This window comes from Sardina pilchardus, chromosome 23 (assembly GCF_963854185.1).
Source record: "Sardina pilchardus chromosome 23, fSarPil1.1, whole genome shotgun sequence".
In the NCBI taxonomy this organism is placed as follows: Eukaryota; Metazoa; Chordata; class Actinopteri; order Clupeiformes; family Clupeidae; genus Sardina; species Sardina pilchardus.
Window position 1 is genome coordinate 1,353,879 of NC_085016.1, and position 24,708 is coordinate 1,378,586.

The window sequence follows — 24,708 nt, forward strand, 5'->3', positions numbered from 1 at the left end:
AGGTGGGCATGAGAGCAGTGGAGGTGGGCATGAGAGAGCATAGCAGTGGGCACGGGAGAGCAGTGGATGTGGGCATGAGAGCAGGGGAGGTGGGCATGGGAGCAGTGGAGGTGGGCATGAGAGCAGGGGAGGTGGGCATGGGAGCAGTGGAGGTGGGCATGAGAGAGCAGGGGAGGTGGGCATGGGAGCAGTGGAGGTGGGCATGGGAGCAGGGGAGGTGGGCATGAAAGCAGTGGAGGTGGGTATGGGAGCAGTGGAGGTGGGTATTTAATAGATAAGACAATCAAAATGTATTACAGTAAGTAGCCTCTATCTATACTTTATGGTGCATATTTGAATTTGTGTATAATCACTAAACATATAAATATTGTTCTAAATTCTGCAACCACATTATTATTATTTAAACGCTATCGCTTTAAATCAGTCCTGTCGCCCGCACCCATGTTCTGAGAGCTTACCTTTGCTATTGTTTGTTTAATTCAGTTATTCAGTTGAGGGCTTAACGCGTGCGGAGCAACAGTTTTCTTACCGAATCATATCACACAGCTGTGAAAAAGTGTTTGCCCCCTTCCTGATTTCTTTTATCTTTTAGTTTGTCATTGTCACACTAAAATGTTTAAGATAATCAAACTAATTTTAATATTAGACAAAGTATAACATAAACACTACGTTTTTAAATGATTTCATTTATTGAAGGCAATGAGTTATTCAAAACTTATATCACTTATATCATCAAATACTTTTTCACAGCACTGTATGTTTAGGAAATATAGGAATAAGCTTGTTCTGGAGTGAATAATAAACTTTTGTTTATTGTAAATTGAAATTGTTTATCGATTGTATTAAACCCCTTCCTGTTTACCATACAGAATTTCCTCAATGAGCACTGCAAGTTGCCTCTTTTAGAAACATCAGCATATAGCCCTTACACACTGTAAATAAGTACTCACTGTGGATATTTAAATGACTTCCAGCATTGAATGATGTGTCAACAGCTCAAACCAAGTGTGTAGTCCTGGTGTGGATGGAGTCACACATATGAACACCTCTGATGTAAACTTGGTTGACAGACTGAGGCATGAAGAGACACGGGGCATGTTCAAACTGAAAGTGTTTCACACTGTTTTGCAATGGGTTCCCATGTTTTGCAATTGAACAAAATGTTTGGTCGAAACTGTTTGCAACAGGCTTTGAGGTATGAGGTATGTGTAATGAGGTATGGTCATGGGTGAGTCACACGTGTATTTCCTCTCAGCACGGATGTGTATACAAAACCTGCTGTATTAACGCAGCAACCACAGAGGGTCCTGTGCACCCAAAGTCACTCACAGTAGTCTGGATATCACCATACTAAGCTCAGTCTTTTAAGATTGAACATTAGTCTGGGGAGTCTGGGCTTTATTTCTACTGCACAAGAGGCATGATCAGTGGGCATAGTTCAAATGACTCCGTACGCTTGGATAGTCCTTAACCAATCAGACCAACGATCCGGGTACATCTTTTGGATAAGCTAGTTTGTGATTGGACCCAAACGTTGTGGACAGGAAGCAGGGGAGATACAGTAGATGTGTACACACACACACACACCAATAATCCTGAGGCCTTGGAAACCCCACAGCCCATGAAACACACATTATTATTTCATGGCCCTTTTGTCCAAGTTCTAGGCCCCACGGATCCCAAAAAAAGACAGCAGATAACAATGCAACAACAACAATACAAACAGTAATGTAATGATTTAACTCATTACAAATAGCAGATGTATGAGCTCTGACCAGAGGGATGAGGATGAATCCATTTCTTTGGCTGTTAATTCTGTTAATCCCTGCTGTATCCTGAGGAGGGGTGTGGGCTGAAGCTAAAAGTTGTATCGCCGCACTCACAGAATGGCTGGATGAACGGGAACAAGGTAAATATCGATTGTTTTGCTCGAGGGGAGGTGGGAAATGAGCGTATTTCAAAAAATGGCGGAATATCCCTTTAAGCGCAATGTTCTCACACAATAAAGCAATCTCTATGATTATTGGTGCGTGTGTGTGTGTGTGTGTGTGTGTGTGTGTGTGTGTGTGTGTGTGTGTGTGTGTTGCACAAACACCAGTGTTCTAGCATCCAACATGCTCAGCAGCACCATCACAATAGTGCAACACCAGCTGAGATGGACAGACCATTTGCTTGCCATATAACACTTAAAATAGTAGATGTTTCAATACTTTTCACCAATAGCGTGGGTATTGCCAACTAATATAAGTAACTGTATACTGTTTCCCATGAAGTGTGTTGCAGAATTGCAAACAAAGTGCCAAGCAGAAAATGTGTTTAAGTTATGGTTACACTATGTTTAATGTATCGTTGCAAAAAAAAAAATGGTTTTGAATCTTTGGTCTAAGCATTCGTTTTTAATGTGTAAGCAATGGGCAGAAAAAGAACAAACCATTACAAAACTATTGTAACCTGGAGCTGCAGAGACTTCTGAGAGCCACTCTGAGCACATGGTGAAAGCGAGTCTCGTTGACTAAATAAGGCCACATTTACAGATGCCAAGGATGACAGACGAGGGAATATCAGCATACAAACACTTATGGGGCAACACTGCTATCTCCATGAAACCAAATTCATTGACAAATGAAAGCAATCACAGTTGTAACATCTTAAGAAAGCCCTGAGATTTTTTTTTTTAACCGATAAACATCATGATGATCTAAATGTTGGCGTGTGACTGTTGGTGTGTGAGTGTGTTGGTGTGTGTGAGTGTGTTGGTGTGTGAGTGTGTTGATGTGTGAGTGTGTTGGTGTGTGAGTGTGTTGGTGTGTGAGTGTGTTGATGTGTGAGTGTGTTGGTGTGTGAGTGTGTTGGTGTGTGAGTGTGTTGATGTGTGAGTGTGTTGGTGTGTGAGTGTGTTGGTGTGTGAGTGTGTTGGCGTGCGAGTGTGTTGGAGTGTGAGTGTGTTGGTGTGAGTGTGTTGGTGTGTGAGTGTGTTGGTGTGTGAGTGTGTTGGTGTGCGAGTGTGTTGGCGTGTGTGTTGGTGTGAGTGTGTTGGCGTGCGAGTGTGTTGCCGTGTGAGTGTGTTGGCGTGTGTGTGTGTTGGTGTGTGACTGTGTTGGCGTGTGTGTATTGATCACTATAATTCTCAGTGTGCAGTCCTGCTTCTCCCACGACCTCCTCTCCTCCCTCTCTTCTGGGGTTTACTGGTGAAGACCGAGCGTGCGGTGACCATGGCGACGGCCTGACCACTCCCACTATCTGTGTCCGAGCTGCTGCTGCTGCTGCTGTCTAGCTGCACGGCCTCTCGAGCGCTGCGCTTCGGTGCGGTCTTAGGAGTGTCCACTTTCTTCTCCCGCGCTGGTGCGTCACTTTTAGACTCCGTCGCACTGCTGCTGTGATCTGGCCGCCGGACTGTGTCCCGAGCGCTGCGCTTCGGAGCGGACTTGGGAGTGTCCACTTTCTTCTCCCGCGCTGGAGCATCACGTTTACGCTCCGTCACCACCACTGCCGCCTCCTCCTCCTCCTCCTCCACCCCCCCCGCAGCAGCAGCAGCCCCGGGCCCCTGGGAGCCCAGGAAGCCCCCCCCAAATGCCCCCACGGGGCGACTGACCGGCTCCTGCGTCCGCCCCGAGCGCCCGGCCCTGCCCTTCCTGGTGTCCTTGCGCTGCTCTTCGTCCTCGTCGTGGTGGTCCTCGTCTTCCTCCCCGCGCTCCTTCCTCTTCATGCAGGTGACGGCGCGGCGCAGACGCTGGCTCTGGATGCTCTGGCGCTCCTGCTGCTCCAGACGGAAGAAGGAGTCGATGCGCAGCTGCGTCTGGGAAAGAGCAATAGCGGAATTTCCCCACTATTAGCCGCAGCTTATACATTGATTTTGCTACATTTCTTTTGCTATGAAGTTGATACACGTGGGCAGTTATTATGGTGTTAATATTGTTAAGACCCTGCTGGTCATTCCTGGTGTTGCGCCCTCTGATCTAGTGCCTGTGTGGGCTCTGCCCCTTGGACCTGTGTTTCAGTCATGCCAGGCAACACCTGGGTGGTGCTGTAAGAGGACCTGGATGATTGGACGCTCTCTCTACTCTCTCTCTTGGCTTAGGCCTGCTCTCTGCACTCAATGGCTGCTCTCTCTCCTCGCTTAGCCCTTTTCTCTGCGCTCAATGGCTGCTCCGCTGGGGAGAGCCGCAGCCCGTTGCCAGCTTGCACATAGACGTCGCGTTTTTACACTCTTTGTTTGATCACCCCTAGACACTTTGCATTACACTTTCCTTGATCATATACTGACTTTACCTTTTTAATGTTTCAATAAATATTACAATTTAAACCTTTAGCTGCAGGGTGGTCCCCCCCATCCTTAATGTCACGGCTACCTTGCGCCCGGTGGTGGTGACAATATGGTTTTGTTTCTTTTAACTTCCACAAAACCCTGCGGCTTGTACACAATGCGGCTTGTACACAATGCGACTAATCCACAATGCGGCTTGTACACAATGCGGCTAATCCACAATGCGGCTTGTACACAATGCGGCTAATCCACAATGCGGCTTGTACACAATGCGGCTAATCCACAATGCGGCTTGTACACAATGCGGCTAATCCACAATGCGGCTTGTACACAATGCGGCTAATCCACAATGCGGCTTGTACACAATGCGGCTAATCCACAATGCGGCTTGTACACAATGCGGCTAATCCACAATGCGGCTTGTACACAATGCGGCTAATCCACAATGCGGCTTGTACACAATGCGGCTAATCCACAGGACATTACAGCAAAGGAGGAGAAGCCATGTTAAAGTCACTCCAGCGCTCTCGTCTAGGAGATGTGTCTGTGTGCATGTGTGTGTCTGTGTGCATGTGTGTGTGTGCGTGTGTGTGTGCATGTGTGTGTGTGTGTGTGTTAAAGTCACTCCAGCGCTCTCGTCTAGGAGATGTGTCTGTGTGGATGTGTGTGTGTGTGTGTGTGTGTGTGTGTGTGTGTGTGTGTGTGTGTGTGTGTGTGTGTGTGTTAAAGTCACTCCAGCGCTCTCGTCTAGGAGATGTGTCTGTGTGCATGTGTGTGTGTGTGTGTGTGTGTGTTAAAGTGACTCCAGCTCTCTCGTCTAGGACATGTGTCTGTGTGTGTGTGTGTGTGTGTGTGTGTGTGTGTGTTAAAGTCACTCCAGCGCTCTCGTCTAGGAGATGTGTCTGTGTGCATGTGTGTGTGTGTGCATGTGTGTGTGTGTGTGTGTGTGTGTGTGTGTGTAGTACTTGTTGTGAGTTCAGCTGTTTCAGAACAGGCTGCAGAGTCTCCTCAGTCTTCCTGCGTGTCCACCCGAAACGATCTTGACAAAATGTGGAGAGTTCAGTTAAAGATTTACAACGTGTGGTGACAAACAGAACAGAACCCACATCACATCACTTTATCCAGAGACGCTAATCCATGGGGTTAGTAACGGCAGTTACACAACTACTGCCATATTGGTAAGCAACCAAACGACCTCATTTTTGGAAACTGCATGACTGGCATTTTGCATTCTGTTTACTTCCCCGTCACCATGGCAATAGATAATATTACACTACATTGCATCACATTATATTTGGCTGATGCATTTTGATGGGAAACAGTGTAAGCTTTTTTTAAAGCAATTCTCTCAACACTTCTGGGCCATTTAAGAAAGATTGAGTCCAATAAGAATAGGTGCTGAAGTGCCGGATCAGTGAGTGCTGTTTTTAAACAGCCCAATGGCAGTTCCAGTCAGGTTGCCAGTCAGGTGCTGCGTGCTACAGGATCAGCAAGACTAGATATGCCAGCACCACACCAACACAGAGAGGGGAAGGATCAGGATCAGCAAGACTAGATATGCCAGCACCACACCAACACAGAGGGGAAGGATATTCCTTGATGAGGTCCAGATGTGGGCGCCCCCAGCTGAAGGACCCCTCCGAGGGGTCCACGGCGGGCTGCAGGTAGGCCTGAGCCACGGCTGGGTTGGGGAAGCCTGGGTGCAGCTGCAGGCCTCGCAGCTTCCGCTTCACCTTGGTGTCCTTGGGGTTGGACACCAGCTTCTTATTCTGCTGAGCTTCTGCCCACCACTTACTGAGTTTGGAAGAAACAGAAGTTGAAAACAATACATGCCTTTTGTATATCTAACTATCTATCTATCTATATGCTTTCATTACAAGGTTAAGACATATTCTAATATAATTATAACACTCATCATTATACAGCACAACCCCACTACAGCCAATTACACTGGGAGGCTCCACTATACATTACAACCCCACTACAGCCAATTACACTGGGAGGCTCCACTATACAGTACAACCCCACTATAGCCAATTACACTGGGAGGCTCCACTATACATTACAACCCCACTACAGCCAATTACACTGGGAGGCTCCACTATACAGTACAACCCCACTACAGCCAATTACACTGGGAGGCTCCACTATACATTACAACCCCACTACAGCCAATTACACTGGGAGGCTCCCCTATACAGTACAACCCCACTACAGCCAATTACACTGGGAGGCTCCACTATACAGTACAACCCCACTACAGCCAATTACACTGGGAGGCTCCACTATACAGTACAACCCCACTACAGCCAATTACACTGGGAGGCCATTACGATGCCAGATGGAATGACCCAGAACACTGGACGACCCCTGACCCTTGTGCCCTGTGAGATGACCTTGGGATCTTTAATGACCTTGGTGAGGTCAGGAACCTTTTCATCACATTTACATTACATTACACTACATTTAGCAGACACTTTTTTAGTCCAAAGAGACTTACATATGTCAGCTATATTACAAGAGATTATACTGTATATCTTCTATTAAATACTGTATCTTCTCATCTGAAGGTCGGCAACTCATACCTGTACAACAAGGTCGTGTCGTCATTGCACTGGATTGTTCTATGACCATGTTCTATGTTCCACGGTCATTGTTTTATGATGGAAGACAAACTTCAGTTTCAGTTTGCCAGGAGGTCACCCAGCCAGTACTAACCAAACCCACACATGCTTAGCTTAGCTTAGCTTCAATACATGTTCATTCAGCGCTATATTGACGCATGCTGTCCAGTATGGTGTCTGACCTGAACTGTATGAGTGACTCCATTGCAGGGCCTGGAAATTCATTGAGGATCTCCATCCCTGTGACATAGCCGACGCCGGGAATGCCCTCGGTGTAGTCGCTGCCCAGGAGATACGCCAGGTTGATCAGCTTGGACCGGTCCAGCCCTGTGCCACAGCAACCAAGAAGAGAAGGGAAAAAAACTGACATTTATCAGTCTCAAAGGCTTTCAGTTCAAAGTCCATTTTGCCAAACGACTAAATGGCCCAGTAAGAATTGACTTCATATTTGGGTTCTGAAACAGTCAGAGAACGACAACCCTGTTTTTTTTCTTAATTCCTTTTGAATAGTGTTCTCAATCAGTGCAATAACTTAAAGGAGAAATCTTTATTTCTCGTGGTCACCGAGTACTGTACTGTACAGGCAGCTACAGTGCTACACTCTGGGGGCATGGACATAGAGGCTCATGAACATAGAGGCTCATGACCATAGAGGCTCATGGACATGCCCCCACAGTGTAGCGCTGTAGCTCATACCAGCAGTACTCGGTGACCTCCAGAAAAAGAGATCTATGTTACAGTCATTTCCTGTGCATTAGCCACATTGTGTATACCAGTAAGCCGCAGGACAGTGTTTTATGCCAGTTAAAAGGGAAAAAAACATATTAATACCATATTAATCGTCCCTGTGTATTAACCTCATAGCTGAAATAAATATGGCAAAATCAGCGTATAAGCCGTGGCTAATAGTTGGGAAATGACGGTAAAAATGACCGGAGTTCATCCTTTAAACCGAGTTAACGAAAGGCAGTCCTTGGTTGTCCACTCACCTAGCTGGTTCTGAAGGTCCACAAACTGGTAGTGCTCCACATACTTGTTCTGGCTGAAGAAGTTCTTGAAGACGTGGCGGCCGCCGAAGAGCCAGATGTCGCTGTCGTCCGTGATGGTGCCGTGGGTGAGGTCAGCGCGGTCCAGCGCAGCGCACTGGGCCTCCGCCTCCATCGGGGCCACCAGGAAGGGGATGCCAAACAGCCGCAAGAGCTCCTGGGAATGTGGAGGAATGTTGGGATATGTAGTTTTTAGGCTTAGTGGAGAGTATCTGTTTTACCTGACTTAGTGGAGGGTAACGTATGTACAGTATCTTAGTGGAGGGTAATGTATGTATCTTAGTGGAGGGTAATGTATGTATCTTAGTGGGGGGTAATGTACTGTATGTATCTTAGTGGAGGGTAACGTACTGTATGTATCTTAGTGGAGGGTAACGTATGTACAGTATGTATCTTAGTGGAGGGTAATGTATGTATCTTAGTGGAGGGTAATGTACTGTATGTATCTTAGTGGAGGGTAATGTACTGTATGTATCTTAGTGGAGGGTAATGTACTGTATCTTAGTGGAGGGTAATGTATGTATCTTAGTGGAGGGTAATGTACTGTATGTATCTTAGTGGAGGGTAATGTACTGTATGTATCTTAGTGGAGGGTAATGTATGTATCTTAGTGGAGGGTAATGTATGTATCTTAGTGGAGGGTAATGTACTGTATGTATCTTAGTGAAGGGTAATGTACTGTATGTATCTTAGTGGAGGGTAATGTACTGTATGTATCTTAGTGGAGGGTAATGTATGTATCTTAGTGGAGGGTAATGTACTGTATGTATCTTAGTGGAGGGTAATGTACTGTATGTATCTTAGTGGAGGGTAATGTATGTATCTTAGTGGAGGGTAATGTACTGTATGTATCTTAATGGAGGGTAATGTACTGTATGTATCTTAGTGAAGGGTAACGTATGTACAGTATGTATCTTAGTGGAGGGTAATATATGTATGTATCTTTGTGGAAGGCAATGTATGCATCTTAGTGGAAAGTTATGTATGCATCTTAACGAATGTTTACCGGGCTTAGTTGAGGATAACGTATGTATCTTATCGTACTGGGATTAGTGGAGGATGATGTATGTATCTTAACGTATGTATTGAACCAGGACTAGTGGAGGGTAATGTATACATCTTAACGTATTGTACCGGGGTTAGTGGAGGGTAATGTATACATCTTAACGTATGCATCTCACCAGGACTAGTGGAGGGTAATCTATACATCTTAACGTATGCATCTCACCTGGGTTAGTGGAGGGTAATGTATACATCTTAACGTATGCATCTCACCGGCGTTAGTGGAGGGTAATGTATACATCTTAACGTATTGTACCTGGGTTAGTGGAGGGTAATGTATACATCTTAACGTATGCATCTCACCTGGGTTAGTGGAGGGTAATGTACACATCTTAACGTATGCATCTCACCTGGGTTAGTGGAGGGTAATGTATACATCTTAACATATTGTGCCGGGGTTAGTGGAGGGTAATGTATACATCTTAACGTATTGTGCCGGGGTTAGTGGAGGGTAATGTATGTATGCTAACGTATTGTACCGGGGTTAGTGGAGGGTAATGTATACATCTTAACGTATGCATCTCACCTGGACTAGTGGAGGGTAATGTATACATCTTAACGTATGCATCTCACCTGGACTAGTGGAGGGTAATGTATACATCTTAACGTATGCATCTCACATGGGTTAGTGGAGGGTAATGTATACATCTTAACGTATGCATCTCACATGGGTTAGTGGAGGGTAATGTATATATGTTAACGTATTGTGCCGGGGTTAGTGGAGGGTAATGTATACATCTTAACGTATGCATCTCACATGGGTTAGTGGAGGGTAATGTATATATGTTAACGTATTGTACCAGGACTAGTGGAGGGTAATGTACACATCTTAACGTATGCATCTCACCTGGACTAGTGGAGGGTAATGTATACATCTTAACGTATTGTGCCGGGGTTAGTGGAGGGTAATGTACACATCTTAACGTATGCATCTCACCTGGCTCTCCTGGCACATCTGGCCGGTGACGGAGGCGGCTACTCTCTCCTGCTGCTGCTGCTGCCCCCTCAGGTGCTGCTGCTCCTGCTCCAGAGAGCTCTCCAGCTGCCTCAACTCCGTCTGGAGGAACACACACACACACACACACATATATAAACTCAACTCCGTCTGGAGGAACACACACACACACACACACACACACAGATATATAAACTCAACTCCGTCTGGAGGAACACACACACACACACACAGACAGATATATAAACTCAACTCCGTCTGTAGGAACACACACACACACACACACACAGATATATAAACTCAACTCCGTCTGTAGGAACACACACACACACACAGATATATAAACTCAACTCCGTCTGTAGGAACACACACACACACACACACACACACACACACAGATATATAAACTCAACTCCGTCTGGAGGAACACACACACACACACACACACACAGATATATAAACTCAACTCCATCTGTAGGAACACACACACACACACACACACACACACAGATATATAAACTCAACTCCGTCTGTAGGAACACACACACACACACACACACACACACACACAGATATATAAACTCAACTCTGTCTGTAGGAACACACACACACACACACACACACACACACACACACACAGATATATAAACTCAACTCTGTCTGGAGGAACACACACACACACACACACACACACAGATATATAAACTCAACTCCATCTGTAGGAACACACACACACACACACACACACACAGATATATAAACTCAACTCCGTCTGTAGGAACACACACACACACACACACACACACACAGATATATAAACTCAACTCTGTCTGTAGGAACACACACACACACACACACACAGATATATAAACTCAACTCTGTCTGTAGGAACACACACACACACACACACACACACACATATATGTGTTTATATGTATATAAACACAGCTCCATACGTAGGCATTCTCATAACATGGAGACAAATGGACAGATACTGAATGTTGCTTTCTCTTTTTCTGCTGATTTGACGAAAACAAATGTAGCAGTAGAAAACAAATTGTTGCTGCACAAATTGCTCTTCCCCTTCTGTATTTATCCCCATATTGCTCTTACCCTATGTATGTATTCCCATATTTCCTGTGTCTCCCATATTATATATCCAACTACTAAACATGCTGCTATTTCTAGTGGCAGGAGGAGTTTTACCAGGTCTATATGGTCCCACTCTTTATCTACAGGAGTGGCGCTCAGTCCTTTCTCCTCCTCCTCCTCCTCACTCTCTTGTGACGGGCCTTCTTCCGGCTCTTCTGCCGTCCCCTCCTCAGTCTCGTCCGTCTCTTCCTCATGAACCACGTCCTCCGGCTGATCCGCAGCAGACAGGGAAACGTCTGGCTTGAGTTCAGACTCATCCGAGGGCAGCTCCTCACTCCCCTCCTCTCCCTCGGACACATCTATAAAGTTCTCTGAAACAGACCAGTACGCTTCCTTATATAATGCAGGAAAGTACAAAACATTCCCCTGCTCCAAGAATAAGTGATCAGACAAAATGTTGTCAAATTCAAAAGCAATCAAATAGTTGTGTGCACTGCACGTTGTCAATAATTATATATTGGTGTAAAATTATTTTTGTAATATTGTCATATAATTTATTTACTTCAAAGTTACTATAAAGCCTTTTAAAGAAACTGTTGAAAACCAGCAAGATAATTGTGATCTTTACTACCACTGTTATATCATTATTATGAATAAACCAAGTCATCTCACGGCAGCAGCACAATTGTAAAATCAATCTTACCTTCTGTACTACCTTCATCACTGGTCTCACTTTTAACATCATCTTGGGAAGGTCTTCTCTCCTTCTCCTCAAACTCGACTCCTTGTCCATTCCCTAAGGGGACTTTAGAGAGAGAGCTTGGCTTCCCAGGGTTTTCCTCAGGGGTAGTTGGTTTTGGCTTCCCAGGGTTTTCCTCAGGGGTAGTTTGTTCTGTGGAGACACTGACATGCTGCAGTGATTTTGAGGGAGTGGTTGATTCCAGCTCACTGGATTCACTGTCTGATGACGTGCTGCTCTTCTCTCCTGCATCTGAGGCAATTCTGAGGACTGATGCATCTGTGCTCACCACTCCCCTCTGCTGGGCAGCCACAGCAGGCGCACCCTTCTCCTCCCCCATCCTCTGGCGCTGGTGCTGAGGGAGCACACTCTTGTTCCCGTTGGAGACGTGAGAGTCATCGGCCCCGGCGTCCTCCTGCTCCTCGTCAGAGCTGCTGATGACCACAGCGCCACCGTGTGGTGAAAGGCTGCCATGACGCTTCTCTGTGCAGACACTGCTCCGCTCAAGGGGAGGCTCCGCGCTTACACGTCGAGGTTCCTTGGAGGTGCATTGTGGGAAGTCGGAGCACGCTGCGCTGACCCCGTGACCTCGGCGATCTGGCTCCAGCATGGCGTTCTGCACGGCCAGCAGCGTGCGAGGGGACATGTGACCCCAGGGGCCAGCGGGGGCGTCTCTCTCCGCGCCGGCCTCCTCCTCCTCCGAGCTGCTGCCCATCATGGCCGCCTCGATGGCCTTCAGCGTCCGCGGCGACGGGGGCTGAGCGCCTGATGTGGACGGGCGCTCAGGCGCGGGGGGTCTCGGAGAGGAGTTGGGGTCAGACCCGGAGGGTTTCGGAGAGGACGGGCGGTCAGACCCGGAGGGTTTCGGAGAGGACGGGCGGTCAGACACGGAGGGTTTCGGAGAGGACGGGCGCTCGTCTTCAGAGCTCTCCTCAGTGATCGGCGTCCAGAGCACGTCACGTCGGCGGCCCTTGGGCTTCCCGCGGTGATCCAGAGGGACCGAGGTGACCGCTGGCTGGCTCTCCGCAGGCTTGGTGCTCTTCTCAGACCCTAGGAGCACAGTACACTTATTAAACTGGGAGCACAAGAGACGATGTACTGTAAACTTATTATATATTTAACTATAGGAGCACAGGAGACGATGTCCTGTAAACTTATTATATATTTAACTATAGGAGCACAGTACACTTATTACATATTAAACTGGGAGCACAGGAGACGATGTACTGTAAACGTATTATATATTTAACTAGGAGCACAAGAGATGATGTACAGTACACTTATTATATATTAAACTATAGGAGCACAGGAGACGATGTCCTGTAAACTTATTATATATTTAACTAGGAGCACAAGAGATGATGTACAGTACACTTATTATATATTAAACTATAGGAGCACAGGAGACGATGTCCTGTAAACTTATTATATTTATTTAACTATAGGAGCACAGTACACTTATTATATATTAAACTATAGGAACACAGGAGACGATGTACTGTAAACTTATTATATATTTAACTAGGAGCACAAGAGATGATGTCCTGTAAACTTATTATATATTTAACTATAGGAGCACAGGAGACGATGTACTGTAAACTTATTACATATTAAGCTATAAACTTATTACATATTAAGCTATTAGGCTTGGTGCTCTTCTCAGACCCTAGGAGCACAGGAGATGATGTACTGTACGCTTAATTAAACTATTACACTGCTCAAAAACATTAACACTTTCAGTATTATACATTAAAGCATTACACTGCTCAAAAACATTAACACTTTCAGTATTATACATTAAAGCATTACACTGCTTCAAAAATAGGAACACATTCACAGCAGTTTTTCACAATGGCTAAAACACATTTTTTTCAAACTGTCCAGCCTTTTCTTCTTTCTCAAACTACATTCAAACAACGTCTGACAGACAGTTTTTGTAAAATCAAACCAAACAATGTCACAGTACTGATCCATTGTGTGATTGAAGTGTTCCCTTCATGTTTTGAGCAGTGTATTATTTATTACATATTATTATAGGATATACTGGAAAAGTTTAGTACAGTAATTACCTGTGTATTAGCCGCATTATGTGTATAAGCCGCAGGACTGTGTTTTATGCAAGTTAAAAGACACAAGCCAAGCCCGTATTAATACCGTATTAACTGCCCCCTTTTATTAACCTATAGCTGAAGAAATCTTGCAACACCAATGCATAAGCTGCGGCTAATAGTTGGGAAATTACAGTAGCAATGTTAGGGGTAGGAGTCTCAATTGACAAACCCAGAATAAACTGGATGTGTGTCACAAGTCTCCAGTGAGTCCATGTGAGGGTAGAGGTGTCACAGTCTCATGACACTAAGTCAGTACGAATGCATGAAATCCCATGTTCTCCCACAGCCACAAACCCGTCACGCACATCCACAACATATGCACGCATGCATACGTGACAGTGGCACGTAGACAGAGGCTCCTGCCATAAGCAATCTGTACCACTGCACAGCACCTGAGAGCTTTAAAGGGTGCCACACATCGACACCGACATCAGAAGGGACACACACTCTGTCTGACGTACACCAGCGCCGAAATGTTCACAGAGTTCTCGACACACACAATGGGTCTCATTGAGCTGCACAAGGGAGAGGCGGATCATGACCGGCACAGCAGCAGTGGAAACCACATCACACTGTTTCCAATTACGTGCTCGATTTGACTTGCTGTCTAATCACTTTTAATGACAGTCCCTTTGGAATTGTATGGTTCTATCTACGTTCTGAATAGTTCTGAGATATCGAGCTTCAAAATGTTAGGATTCCATAAAGTTATACTGATAAGCAGAACAAACCTCTTTAGATTTAATGTCCAGAAATGCAGACAAGAATCACCTCACCTCACCTTCTTAAAGGAATAGTTCGGTATTTTACACTTTAAGCCGTTTTCTGTATTGCCTAGCATGAAAACGAGTGTTTGACACCGAAATCTCGACGATTGAGCCTGTTTGTGGAATTTGGCAGCTTTAGAATGGAGCTCTGTATGGCTTTAACATTGCTCACTTTGTGCATGGTCTATTCTGTCCTTAAAACACCCCTAAACGTTCGTTTTTAAAAATGTGCTGCTCACCGAATGGTTACTGGTCTTCAACGATCTTCTATAGCAAGTTTAGCAGCGAAATTCAAATTCTGTTGTGTTATATTAGGCACACACGGTTGTGAGGTACGTTTAGGGGTGTTTTAAGGACAGAATAGTCCATGCACAAAGCGAGCAATGTTAAAGCCAATGTGGCTGTCTGTAAGCGCTCACCCTTGATGAGGATGTAGTGTGAGGAGTCTTTAGTGTGTGCGCTCACCTTTGATGAGGATGTAGTGTGTGAGGTGTGTGTGAGCGCTCACCCTTGATGAGGATGTAGTGTGTGAGGTGTGTGTGAGCGCTCACCCTTGATGAGGATGTAGTGTGTGAGGTGTGTGTGAGCGCTCACCCTTGATGAGGATGTAGTGTGTGTGAGGTGTGTGTGAGCGCTCACCCTTGATGAGGATGTAGTGTGTGAGGAGTCTTTAGTGAGCGCTCACCCTTGATGAGGATGTAGTGTGTGTGAGGTGTGTGTGAGGTGTGTGTGAGCGCTCACCCTTGATGAGGATGTAGTGTGTGTGAGGTGTGTGTGAGGTGTGTGTGAGGAGTGACATCTCACCCTTGATGAGGATGTAGTTTGTGAGGAGTCTTTAGTGTGAGCGCTCACCCTTGATGAGGATGTAGTGTGTGTGAGGTGTGTGTGAGCGCTCACCCTTGATGAGGATGTAGTGTGTGTGAGGTGTGTGTGAGCGCTCACCCTTGATGAGGATGTAGTGTGTGTGAGGTGTGTGTGAGCGCTCACCCTTGATGAGGATGTAGTGTGTGAGGTGTGTGTGAGGTGTGTGTGAGCGCTCACCCTTGATGAGGATGTAGTGTGTGTGAGGTGTGTGTGAGCGCTCACCCTTGATGAGGATGTAGTGTGTGTGAGGTGTGTGTGAGCGCTCACCCTTGATGAGGATGTAGTGTGTGTGAGGTGTGTGTGAGCGCTCACCCTTGATGAGGATGTAGTGTGTGAGGTGTGTGTGAGGTGTGTGTGAGCGCTCACCCTTGATGAGGATGTAGTGTGTGTGAGGTGTGTGTGAGGTGTGCGTGAGCGCTCACCCTTGATGAGGATGTAGTGTGTGTGGAGTGACATTAGTGACATCTCACCCTTGATGAGGATGTGGTGTGTGTGAGGTGTGACATTAGTGACATCTCACCCTTGATGAGGATGTAGTGTGTGAGGAGTGATATCTCACCCTTGATGAGGATGTAGTGTGTGTGAGGTGTGTGTGAGGTGTGTGTGAGGTGTGAGTGTGCGCTCACCCTTGATGAGGATGTAGTGTGTGTGAGGTGTGTGTGAGGTGTGTGTGAGGTGTGAGTGTGCGCTCACCCTTGATGAGGATGTAGTGTGTGTGAGGTGTGTGTGTGCGCTCACCCTTGATGAGGATGTAGTGTGAGGCATCCTCTGAGGCGAGGCGGCGCGTCTCCACGCTGTGTTCTGAGTCTTCGGGGAGCGAGAGGCCTGCGGAGGACTGCTGGTTCATTTCCTGTTGCACGCCCTCCAGCCGCAGGTTCAAATGCCGTCGCTGTAGCAACCCAGCCAGCTGGTACTGGGAGAAGTCACCTGCTTTCTGCACAATGTAGGGTAGAGTCACAACACTGTGTGTGTGTGTGTGTGTGTGTACACATTTATGCAGGTTTGTAGAGTGCAACTGAAAAACTGCTGCTTTCTGCAGGAAGTAGGGAAGAGCCACAAACAGTGTTGTTATTATTAGAGCCTCTGAGAGCTTTCTCTACTCTAACCTGTGCCTTTCCTAGTGCTGCCGCGATTAATCGACATAATCGAACTAATCGATTATAAAAATTAGTCGACGCCAATTTTTTTAGTCGACTAATCGTTTTGCTTTTGACCCCCTATTTATTTTTGGTCTCCCGTCTCTAACGGCTGTAATGTTATTAATTCTGTTATTAACTCTACAAAAGTAGGCTGATATTGATATGAGCATATCTATATCTATGGCTATATGTCATGTTTTGGCCCTTCAGTTGAGTTAAAAATAAAATGGACAAAATGGAATGGAATAAAATGGAATAAAATGGACTATTTTTTTAAAAAAATAGTCGTTTAGATTAGTCGACTAATCGAAAAATTAGTTGAAAGATTAATCGTTAGAAAATTAGTCGTTAGTGGCAGCACTAGCCTTTCCACAACTTTATCCCAAAGCTGAGTGTTATTATTACTAGAGCCTCTGAGAGCTTTCTCTATACTCTAACCTGTGCCTTTCCACTACTTTATCCCAAAGCTGTTTTAACGCCACTTTTCCAACCATCTGGCATGCTGCGGAGAATGCTTGCACCTGAGTTTGTTATCGGTGCATTAAGCAGCATGCTTCAGAAATGAAAAATGATAATTGTTCTGATCATTCTAACTTTGATTTTAGGAGATGTAGTGATTAATGTGTCAATACTGTTAAGGGTTGGATTCAATTGAATTTCGTCAGCTCAAAAGCTAACGTATGATGACACTGAAGGCGTGTATGTTTGGCTAGATGGGACAGATGCCCAGTCAGCCCTAATGCGTATTTATGCAACAAGGTGAGCGTGTGAGCTATAGCACCTCTGGGGGTTTCTGGTACAAGGTGAGGGCTTGAGCTATAGCACCTCTGGGGGTTTCTGGTACAAGGTGAGTGATTGAGCTATGGTACCTCTGGGGGTTTCTGGTACATGGTCCGGCGTCTCTTGGCAAACTCCTTCATGTCTTTGAGGATCTCGTGCTTCATCTCCGGGGGCAACTGCAAGAACTGCTCAGAGTTGATGTCCACTGCACCAGGGTCTTCATACACGCTCTCCTGTCACAAACACAACCAATCAAATCAATCAAAGTCAGAATAATACATCTAATACACTTACAAATGAACCTGTCATCCCAGCTGCCCGAAATGTACTGCTCTATCTGAGAAATGGTAGCAAATCTAGCAAAGAATTTCAGTCTACATTACACAAGTAAATGAATTCAAATGATGAATTTCATCCTCAATACACAACTAAATAATGTGAGTACTGTAACTTAACACTTGCAAAAGAACACAAAGTGAACATGCCTGGATTCTTTCTAGGAAACGGGAAGTCTTGTGATGCAGATTAAAAAGCATGATTATTGGACTGGTCGCAAATTAATAAAAGGCCACTCTAAACTGTGCAGTTTTCTCACACACACACCACACAATATCACTGAAGTTTCGAGGGGGCATGTCATTGACATGTTGCCTGCAGAAATATCCACCAGATGCAAACTACTATAAAGAATCTTTTGTGTACAATGCAGTCTTTAATCTTTCAGTCATGGAAAATGCAGGCAAAAAAATACATTTTGAGGAAAGGCTGATGAACCTCTAGGGATCAAGGTCAAGGTCAAGGTCAAGGTCAAGGTTAAGGTTAGATTTATTGCCATATAGTGAAGATACACAATAGGAATGCTTTACAGCCATTCACGTATGAATATGGTTGACAGCAACAGACATAAAATAGACATAGACATGACAATAGTGACAGTAGATGCTGAGGTAGCAATGTTGAAAGTGCTGATGATATGCAGCACTTTCAACAAATCAACAGTGTGAACAATGAACATGTGGAACGACAGCCAGCTGGTAGGTGCGGTGCTGCAGTTTGAGGGTTCAGGTTTGTGCAGAGGTGAACTGCACAGCACACAACGCAGGTTACATATGCGCTTAAACAAAACAAAACAAAAAACATTTTTGTCCAGATCACCTACTGTTTCTTGTTTCACTGTAGCTAACCACTCATCAATAACAAAGCAGTTGACAGACTGAACTTACTTGCCAGCTGTTAAGGGTTTGTGTAGACTCCTCCCAGTCCAGTGCCTCTTCTTCGTCAAGGCTGGTAGGCCAAACAAAATGAACCAAGTCAACATGGCAGCAATTAGTGAGTTCCCCTTCAGACATGAACTCAATCTACACCGTATGAAATGAACAGTAGTGGAACATATACAGTACAGTAGTGTACTACAGAAAGAAATGCACTCAATCTATACCGTAAGAAATGAACAGTAGTGGAACATATATAGTAGTGAGTAGTGTACTACAGAAAGAGATACTCAATCTACACCGTATGAAATGAACAGTAGTGGAACATACAGTAGTGTACTACAGAAAGAGATGCACTCAATCTACACCGTATGAAATGAACAGTAGTGGAACATATGCAGTAGTGTACTACAGAAAGAAATGCACTCAATCTACACCGTATGAAATGAACAGTAGTGGATACAGTAGTGTACTACAGAAAGAGATGCACTCAATCTACACCGTTTGAAATGAACAGTAGTGGAACATATATAGTAGTGTACTACAGAAAGAGATGCACTCAATCTATACCGTATGAAATGAACATATACAGTAGTGTACTACAGAAAGAAATGCACTCAATCTACACCGTATGAAATGAACAGTAGTGGATACAGTAGTGTACTACAGAAAGAGATGCACTCAATCTACACCATTTGAAATGAACAGTAGTGGAACATATATAGTAGTGTACTACAGAAAGAGATGCACTCAATCTATACCGTATGAAATGAACATATACAGTAGTGTACTACAGAAAGAAATGCACTCAATCTATACCGTATGGAATGAACAGTAGTGGAACATATACAGTAGTGTACTACAGAAAGAGATGCACTCAATCTACACCGTATGAAATGAACATACAGTAGTGTACTACAGAAAGAGATGCACTCAATCTACACCGTATGAAATGAACATACAGTAGTGTACTACAGAAAGAGATGCACTCAATCTACACCGTATGAAATGAACATACAGTAGTGTACTACAGAAAGAGATGCACTCAATCTACACCGTATGAAATGAACATACAGTAGTGTACTACAGAAAGAGATGCACTCAATATACACCGTATGAAATGAACATATACAGTAGTGTACTACAGAAAGAGATGCACTCAATCTACACCGTATGAAATGAACAGTATAGTAGTGGAACATAGTGAGTAGTGTACTACAGAGAGACACACACCTGTCCTCCTTCTCAACTGGGGCAGGCAGCGCAGGAAGCACGTACATGTCATCTGCTTCATCTCTCCTCCCGGTAGAGAGACTGGGCACGGGCTCCTGACTGGTGCCAATAAATCATGTACACACGTAAGAACGTTTAAATCATGTACACATGTAAGAACGTTTAAATCATGTACACACATAAGAACAACGTTTATGGCATGTCATGGTGAATCTGCTTTTGAATGTTTTTTTTTTTAAATGTATTTTGAATGTTATATCTTAAATTATATTCTTCATCTTAGAATGCAATTCCTCATTTTGTATGTCACTTTGGCTATATACGCAAATGTATTTCCGTGCCATACCCATCCGTGACTACCTGATTATCTCTATAACTGTAATAAAGCTCTTTGTTAAATTTCATGCATCTCCAAATGACTGCTGAAGCATAATTTTCTGCCATCCCCACCTGGTCTCTCCCAGCGCAGCTTTAATGTCTCTTCAGAAAGGTCCTCAGCATCTTATCCTTACCTGGTCTCTCCCAGCGCAGCTTTAATGGCTCTTCAGAAAGGTCCTCAGCATCTTATCCTTACCTGGTCTCTCCCAGTGAATCTTTAATGTCTCTTCAGAAAGGTCCTCAGCATCTTATCCTTACCTGGTCTCTCCCAGCGCAGCTTTAATGGCGTGTCTCTTCAGAAAGGTCCTCAGCATCTTCTCGTGAGTTTGCTTAGACTCCTTACTCATCTCCTCTTTCCGTTGTCTTCTGATGGCCTGAACAAAACACAAATATAAATAAGCCAATCAGCACTTTCTAAAACAAAAGTGAACAGAATCAAGAGATTTAAAATGACAGCTCATCCACACAACCAACAACCAACACTTTGGGCTGTTTAGGACACCATAGGCGTTGTTAAGAAAAGGGGAATGACATCTTCTGTTGGTAAATGATTATTTAACTCAAGATTTCTAACACAGAACGTCAACAAGGACAACACAGACCAGAGTCTGCTTCTTGAGCAGAGGTGCGTCTCCGTCGAACACGAAGACAGGTCTGATGCGGAAGAAGAGCAGCTTGCAGAGGCGATGGAACAGAGTGAGCAGATGTGCATTCTGCACCGTGTTGCCGTCACGATCCCGGACGCCCTTCAGCGCCTGGTTCAGCCAGATGCTGATGTCTGGGAGGAGGTTGTCATGGCATTTCAACTCAAATTATGCAGTACAACGGACTTGGACCAAAGTCCACGCTGAGTTGTGTAACAGCATGAGATGAACAACACTGCAGCGGCCTGAGCCGAACTGTCCAGACTGTAACTCCCAAAATGCTCTGCAGGAGAGCTGGGTGATGTTGTGTTGTTGTTGTTGTTGTGTGTGTTTGCATGTTTTGATGGTTGTCACCTCCTGTGTGAATGTTGTCAGTGTAAGTGTGTCTGTGTGTCCGGACAATACATTACAATTGACTTGACCAGAAGTTCTCTCGAGTTGCGTAACAGCGTGGAGATGAAACATCGAACCGCCCTCAGATGCAACAGAAGCTCAGCACCAACTGATGTGAAGATCTTCAACAGGTCTGTGGCCACCATAGAGGGCCCGAGGTGTTGCTGCAGGGGTCCACCAAATGATTTGAGCCTGATTTTATGTTATGTATTATTATTATTATTATTATTATCATTATCTACTATTATTTTAATGATGCTGTTACAAAGTGTTAATATACGTGACACAGCCTCCGTACACATTATTGTTGGCCCAATTTATTAAGCAAGATATTTTTTTACAATAAGAGGTTCCCTCTTTATTCCCTAATTGTCTCCATCAGTTAAGAGGTCCTTGGAGTGAAAACATTCAAGACCTCTGACCTAATATGGTCCTTTACTGTGGTTAAATGTCAGACTGACGAAATATGCAGAGTAGGCTAATCTGTTTACAACTACCTTTGATATTCACACTGTCAATAATGTATTATATGGCTGTCCGAGCTTGCATGCATGGTTTTGTAGCAGAGTTGTGGACTGGGGTGTGCCACTTCGGCCATGGAAGAGTGGTAGACCTCCAATGCAGATAGCAACCATGGTGGTGCTGTCTGTCTGTCAACCATCGATGGTGTCTTTGCCTCCATGAAAGTGCTAAAAGCAAATTACCCTGTTGATAAACAGCATACCTGACATGTTTCTTCCAATAACCATGTCAAAAATGCAGGCAGAGGCAGAATTGCCTCATTCAATGCCCAGCGCATATTCTATTTAGTTTTCACTGCATAAGTTAGGTAACTCCCTGCTGCCAGAAGGATACCAACAGCCAATATTTTCCCCTCCAGCGTCTCGGGGTTGATAGGCTTCCCGGTGCTCTCCAGCAACTTCCACAGTCCGTGTACACCCATGGCGCTGGTCTACAACACCTGTTCAGACACAAACACACTTAATCTATCAACCCACAGCTGCGAATTACAACGCACAAGTATTGTGTGATGTGCAAAGTGATGTAACGTTATAAAACGAGACTACAGGCTAGTGAATTAATTGGTTAGGTAATGTTTTGACTGTAACGTTACCAATAGAGGTTAGGCTACAGCAGAGGAGCGGAAATATTAAGACAATGGGTTCAACGGGAAGATGGTGGCAGAGCAGCTTCTTTCATTTTACAACACCACATTTCTGAAGCTGGAAGAAATGCAAAGCTGTCATGTGCAGTAAGCCTACAGACTGTTTACCCAAAACACTTCCTGTTGGTGCGTTCGGCCGCGTACAATTTGGATAATGTTCGGACCACATGCGTGGTTCTGTTCAATTGTTGACCACCAACGGTTAGCCTACAACTATTTTCTTACACGTTTCCTCATCAGTTAAAACGCAATCCCAGATGTCGAGGTTAAATTCCTCAGGATTTAAAGCTGGATATCCAACTTCACCGTAACTCTAGCAGTTTTCCCCAGACCTGCAGGCTAGGGGTTTCCTCATTTGGACCAAGGAAAAGTTACCTAAACCTGAGTTTTCTCGAACAAACCAAATTGCCACGTGATTGAAGACGTCATTGGAAGAAAAGGGTGTGTTCCACCTGACATAGCACTGCGTAGATCCAACGCCGCCAGACTTGATATATAATTCGATAGGGGGTTTCTGGTGATAGTAACTGATATGAAATTAAGGGACAATGATAAAATCAAAACCATTGCTTAACAACGAGACATAAAACTATAATCATTTTACCAACATTTCACAAATGAGAAGTCCTGTTGAAATAGGCTAGAACAACTGCAAGGGACATGCCAAAATCCTTGCCCATAGCATATAATAGTGATTTTAATTATTTTAAATAATATTTTATTGGCTTTTACTTAATCGTATAATGATGCATGATGTAGCAACATTAGGATTTTTAAATGGCACATTTATTTGTTGCTAAAGCAACTTTAGAACTGATTATTTGTTAGGGTTGCAAAAGGCTCCGATTTCACAGAATCACCCAAACGATCTTATTCTGTTTTGTGTTCAAGTGGTGCTTAATAGGCTATGGCATGCCAATTGCCAGCACATCCCAGATGTGGGAAAACACTTTTTATAAACATAAATCAAAGACAGAGTCAAATAGGCTTTCATTTAAGAGCTCCTTCAAACACTTTTTGCCTTGCACATGACTGCCAAGGCTGACGACACAAAAGGCAGGCTGCAATTTGGATGTGAAAAGTGCTTCAAGCTATGTGTGCCACCATTTGAATCATTTCGTTCATTGAAATGCATGGACAATCAATGGAGTCACAAGATTAAAATCAGCTTGGAAGATGTGCCAAGGCCTCCATTTTTCTTCATCCTGGTTTGGCATACTGTTTAGTAAATGAGAAACATGGACATTATCAGCACTTATTGTGTCATTCCATGCCAAATTAGATAGCATCCAGGTAGCAACATCTCAGACTTTGCTCAAAGTTTGTCCATGAAATGTTTTGGGAGAAGATTCTTCCAGCATCAAAACATGATGTAGGCTACAACTCTGCACACTGTGCATCTGAGGATGCAGTGCATCCCAAAGTTAACTGCTGTACCAATCAAGTGTCCACCCACCGCCACATGTGACCATGAATGGAGTGACTGTGGCAGCATGGCAGAGGTCTGTGGCAGGGGGGTGTGGGAGTTGATAGAGTTCTGTGTTAGAAAGGCCCACGAGGAAGATTTACCAAAACCTGACACGGGTCTCAGCAGCCACATCGGATTTCACAAATAATGGCCCCATTTTCTTTGTTGATATTCTTTCTCTGAAAATTTGATTAAAATACTCTATAACTCTCTGCTTCTCAGAAGCTGACCATTCCTAATCGTGGGTGAACACAGATCAACTTGCGTCATGATAGAAAACTGGAATTTCCCTCATAATTTGCAATGGATTCAAAGTGACTTGATTTCAAGATTCATATCAGGCAAACAGCAAAAAATAACAAGGATTGAAGGATTAACACTTCTGCACAAAATAAAAGTAAGATCAAAATATCTTTTACTTCTTTTATTGTTGATGATTTATTGAAGGATAGGATGCACTGACTATTCAAGCAACAGGGAGACTTTTCTATGATAAACAAGACATTTTAATTATTCTTTTGTGATATTCTTTATTTGGTTTTATTAACAGCTGTAGACACCTAATTAATTTATAAAAAAAATAGGCCTAAAGCGACATGGTTTTTCATCACTGGCTAGATAGGCATATTGCTAACACTTGGTACGAGATTATTTGGAAGTGCCAGTGAACAGTTTTAATTTAATAACTCAATATCAATATAGGCCTACTAGCAGTGCTGTGATGAATTATAGCAACCAAGCCGCTTGCAAATGTTGAGAATAGAAAACCATTC

The 24,708-nt window shown here is 44.3% G+C and overlaps 1 protein-coding gene across 1 annotated transcript; it reads right to left on the reverse strand.

The window, feature by feature from the left end:
- Positions 1 to 2,381: 2,381 nt before the first annotated feature.
- ercc5 (excision repair cross-complementation group 5) lies at positions 2,382 to 22,831 on the reverse strand. The gene is made up of 17 exons (XM_062528533.1): positions 22,693 to 22,831; positions 22,158 to 22,263; positions 20,868 to 21,043; positions 20,524 to 20,639; positions 19,888 to 19,986; positions 18,667 to 18,727; positions 17,533 to 17,676; positions 16,263 to 16,458; positions 11,747 to 12,832; positions 11,158 to 11,414; positions 9,934 to 10,053; positions 7,878 to 8,091; positions 7,071 to 7,215; positions 5,856 to 6,058; positions 5,230 to 5,312; positions 3,575 to 3,796; positions 2,382 to 3,505 (listed from the first exon to the last, which is right to left on the reverse strand). Exons 2-17 carry the CDS (start codon positions 22,243 to 22,245, stop codon positions 3,128 to 3,130), a joined length of 3,588 nt encoding a protein of 1,195 aa, XP_062384517.1. The 5' UTR covers positions 22,246 to 22,263; positions 22,693 to 22,831; the 3' UTR covers positions 2,382 to 3,127.
- Between the last annotated feature and the right edge of the window lie 1,877 nt (positions 22,832 to 24,708).

What these genes read in the sequence shown, in the direction of transcription:
- ercc5 (XM_062528533.1), bottom strand. Translation starts at nt 22,245, where the DNA reads ATGGGTGTACACGGACTGTGGAAGTTGCTGGAGAGCACCGGGAAGCCT. An exon ending in CCAGTTGAGAAGGAGGACAG is followed by an intron (nt 18,728 to 19,887) that starts GTGTGTGTCTCT and finishes TTGGCCTACCAG; the next exon opens with CCTTGACGAAGAAGAGGCAC. An exon ending in GAGTCACTCATACAGTTCAG is followed by an intron (nt 6,059 to 7,070) that starts GTCAGACACCAT and finishes TTCCAAACTCAG; the next exon opens with TAAGTGGTGGGCAGAAGCTC.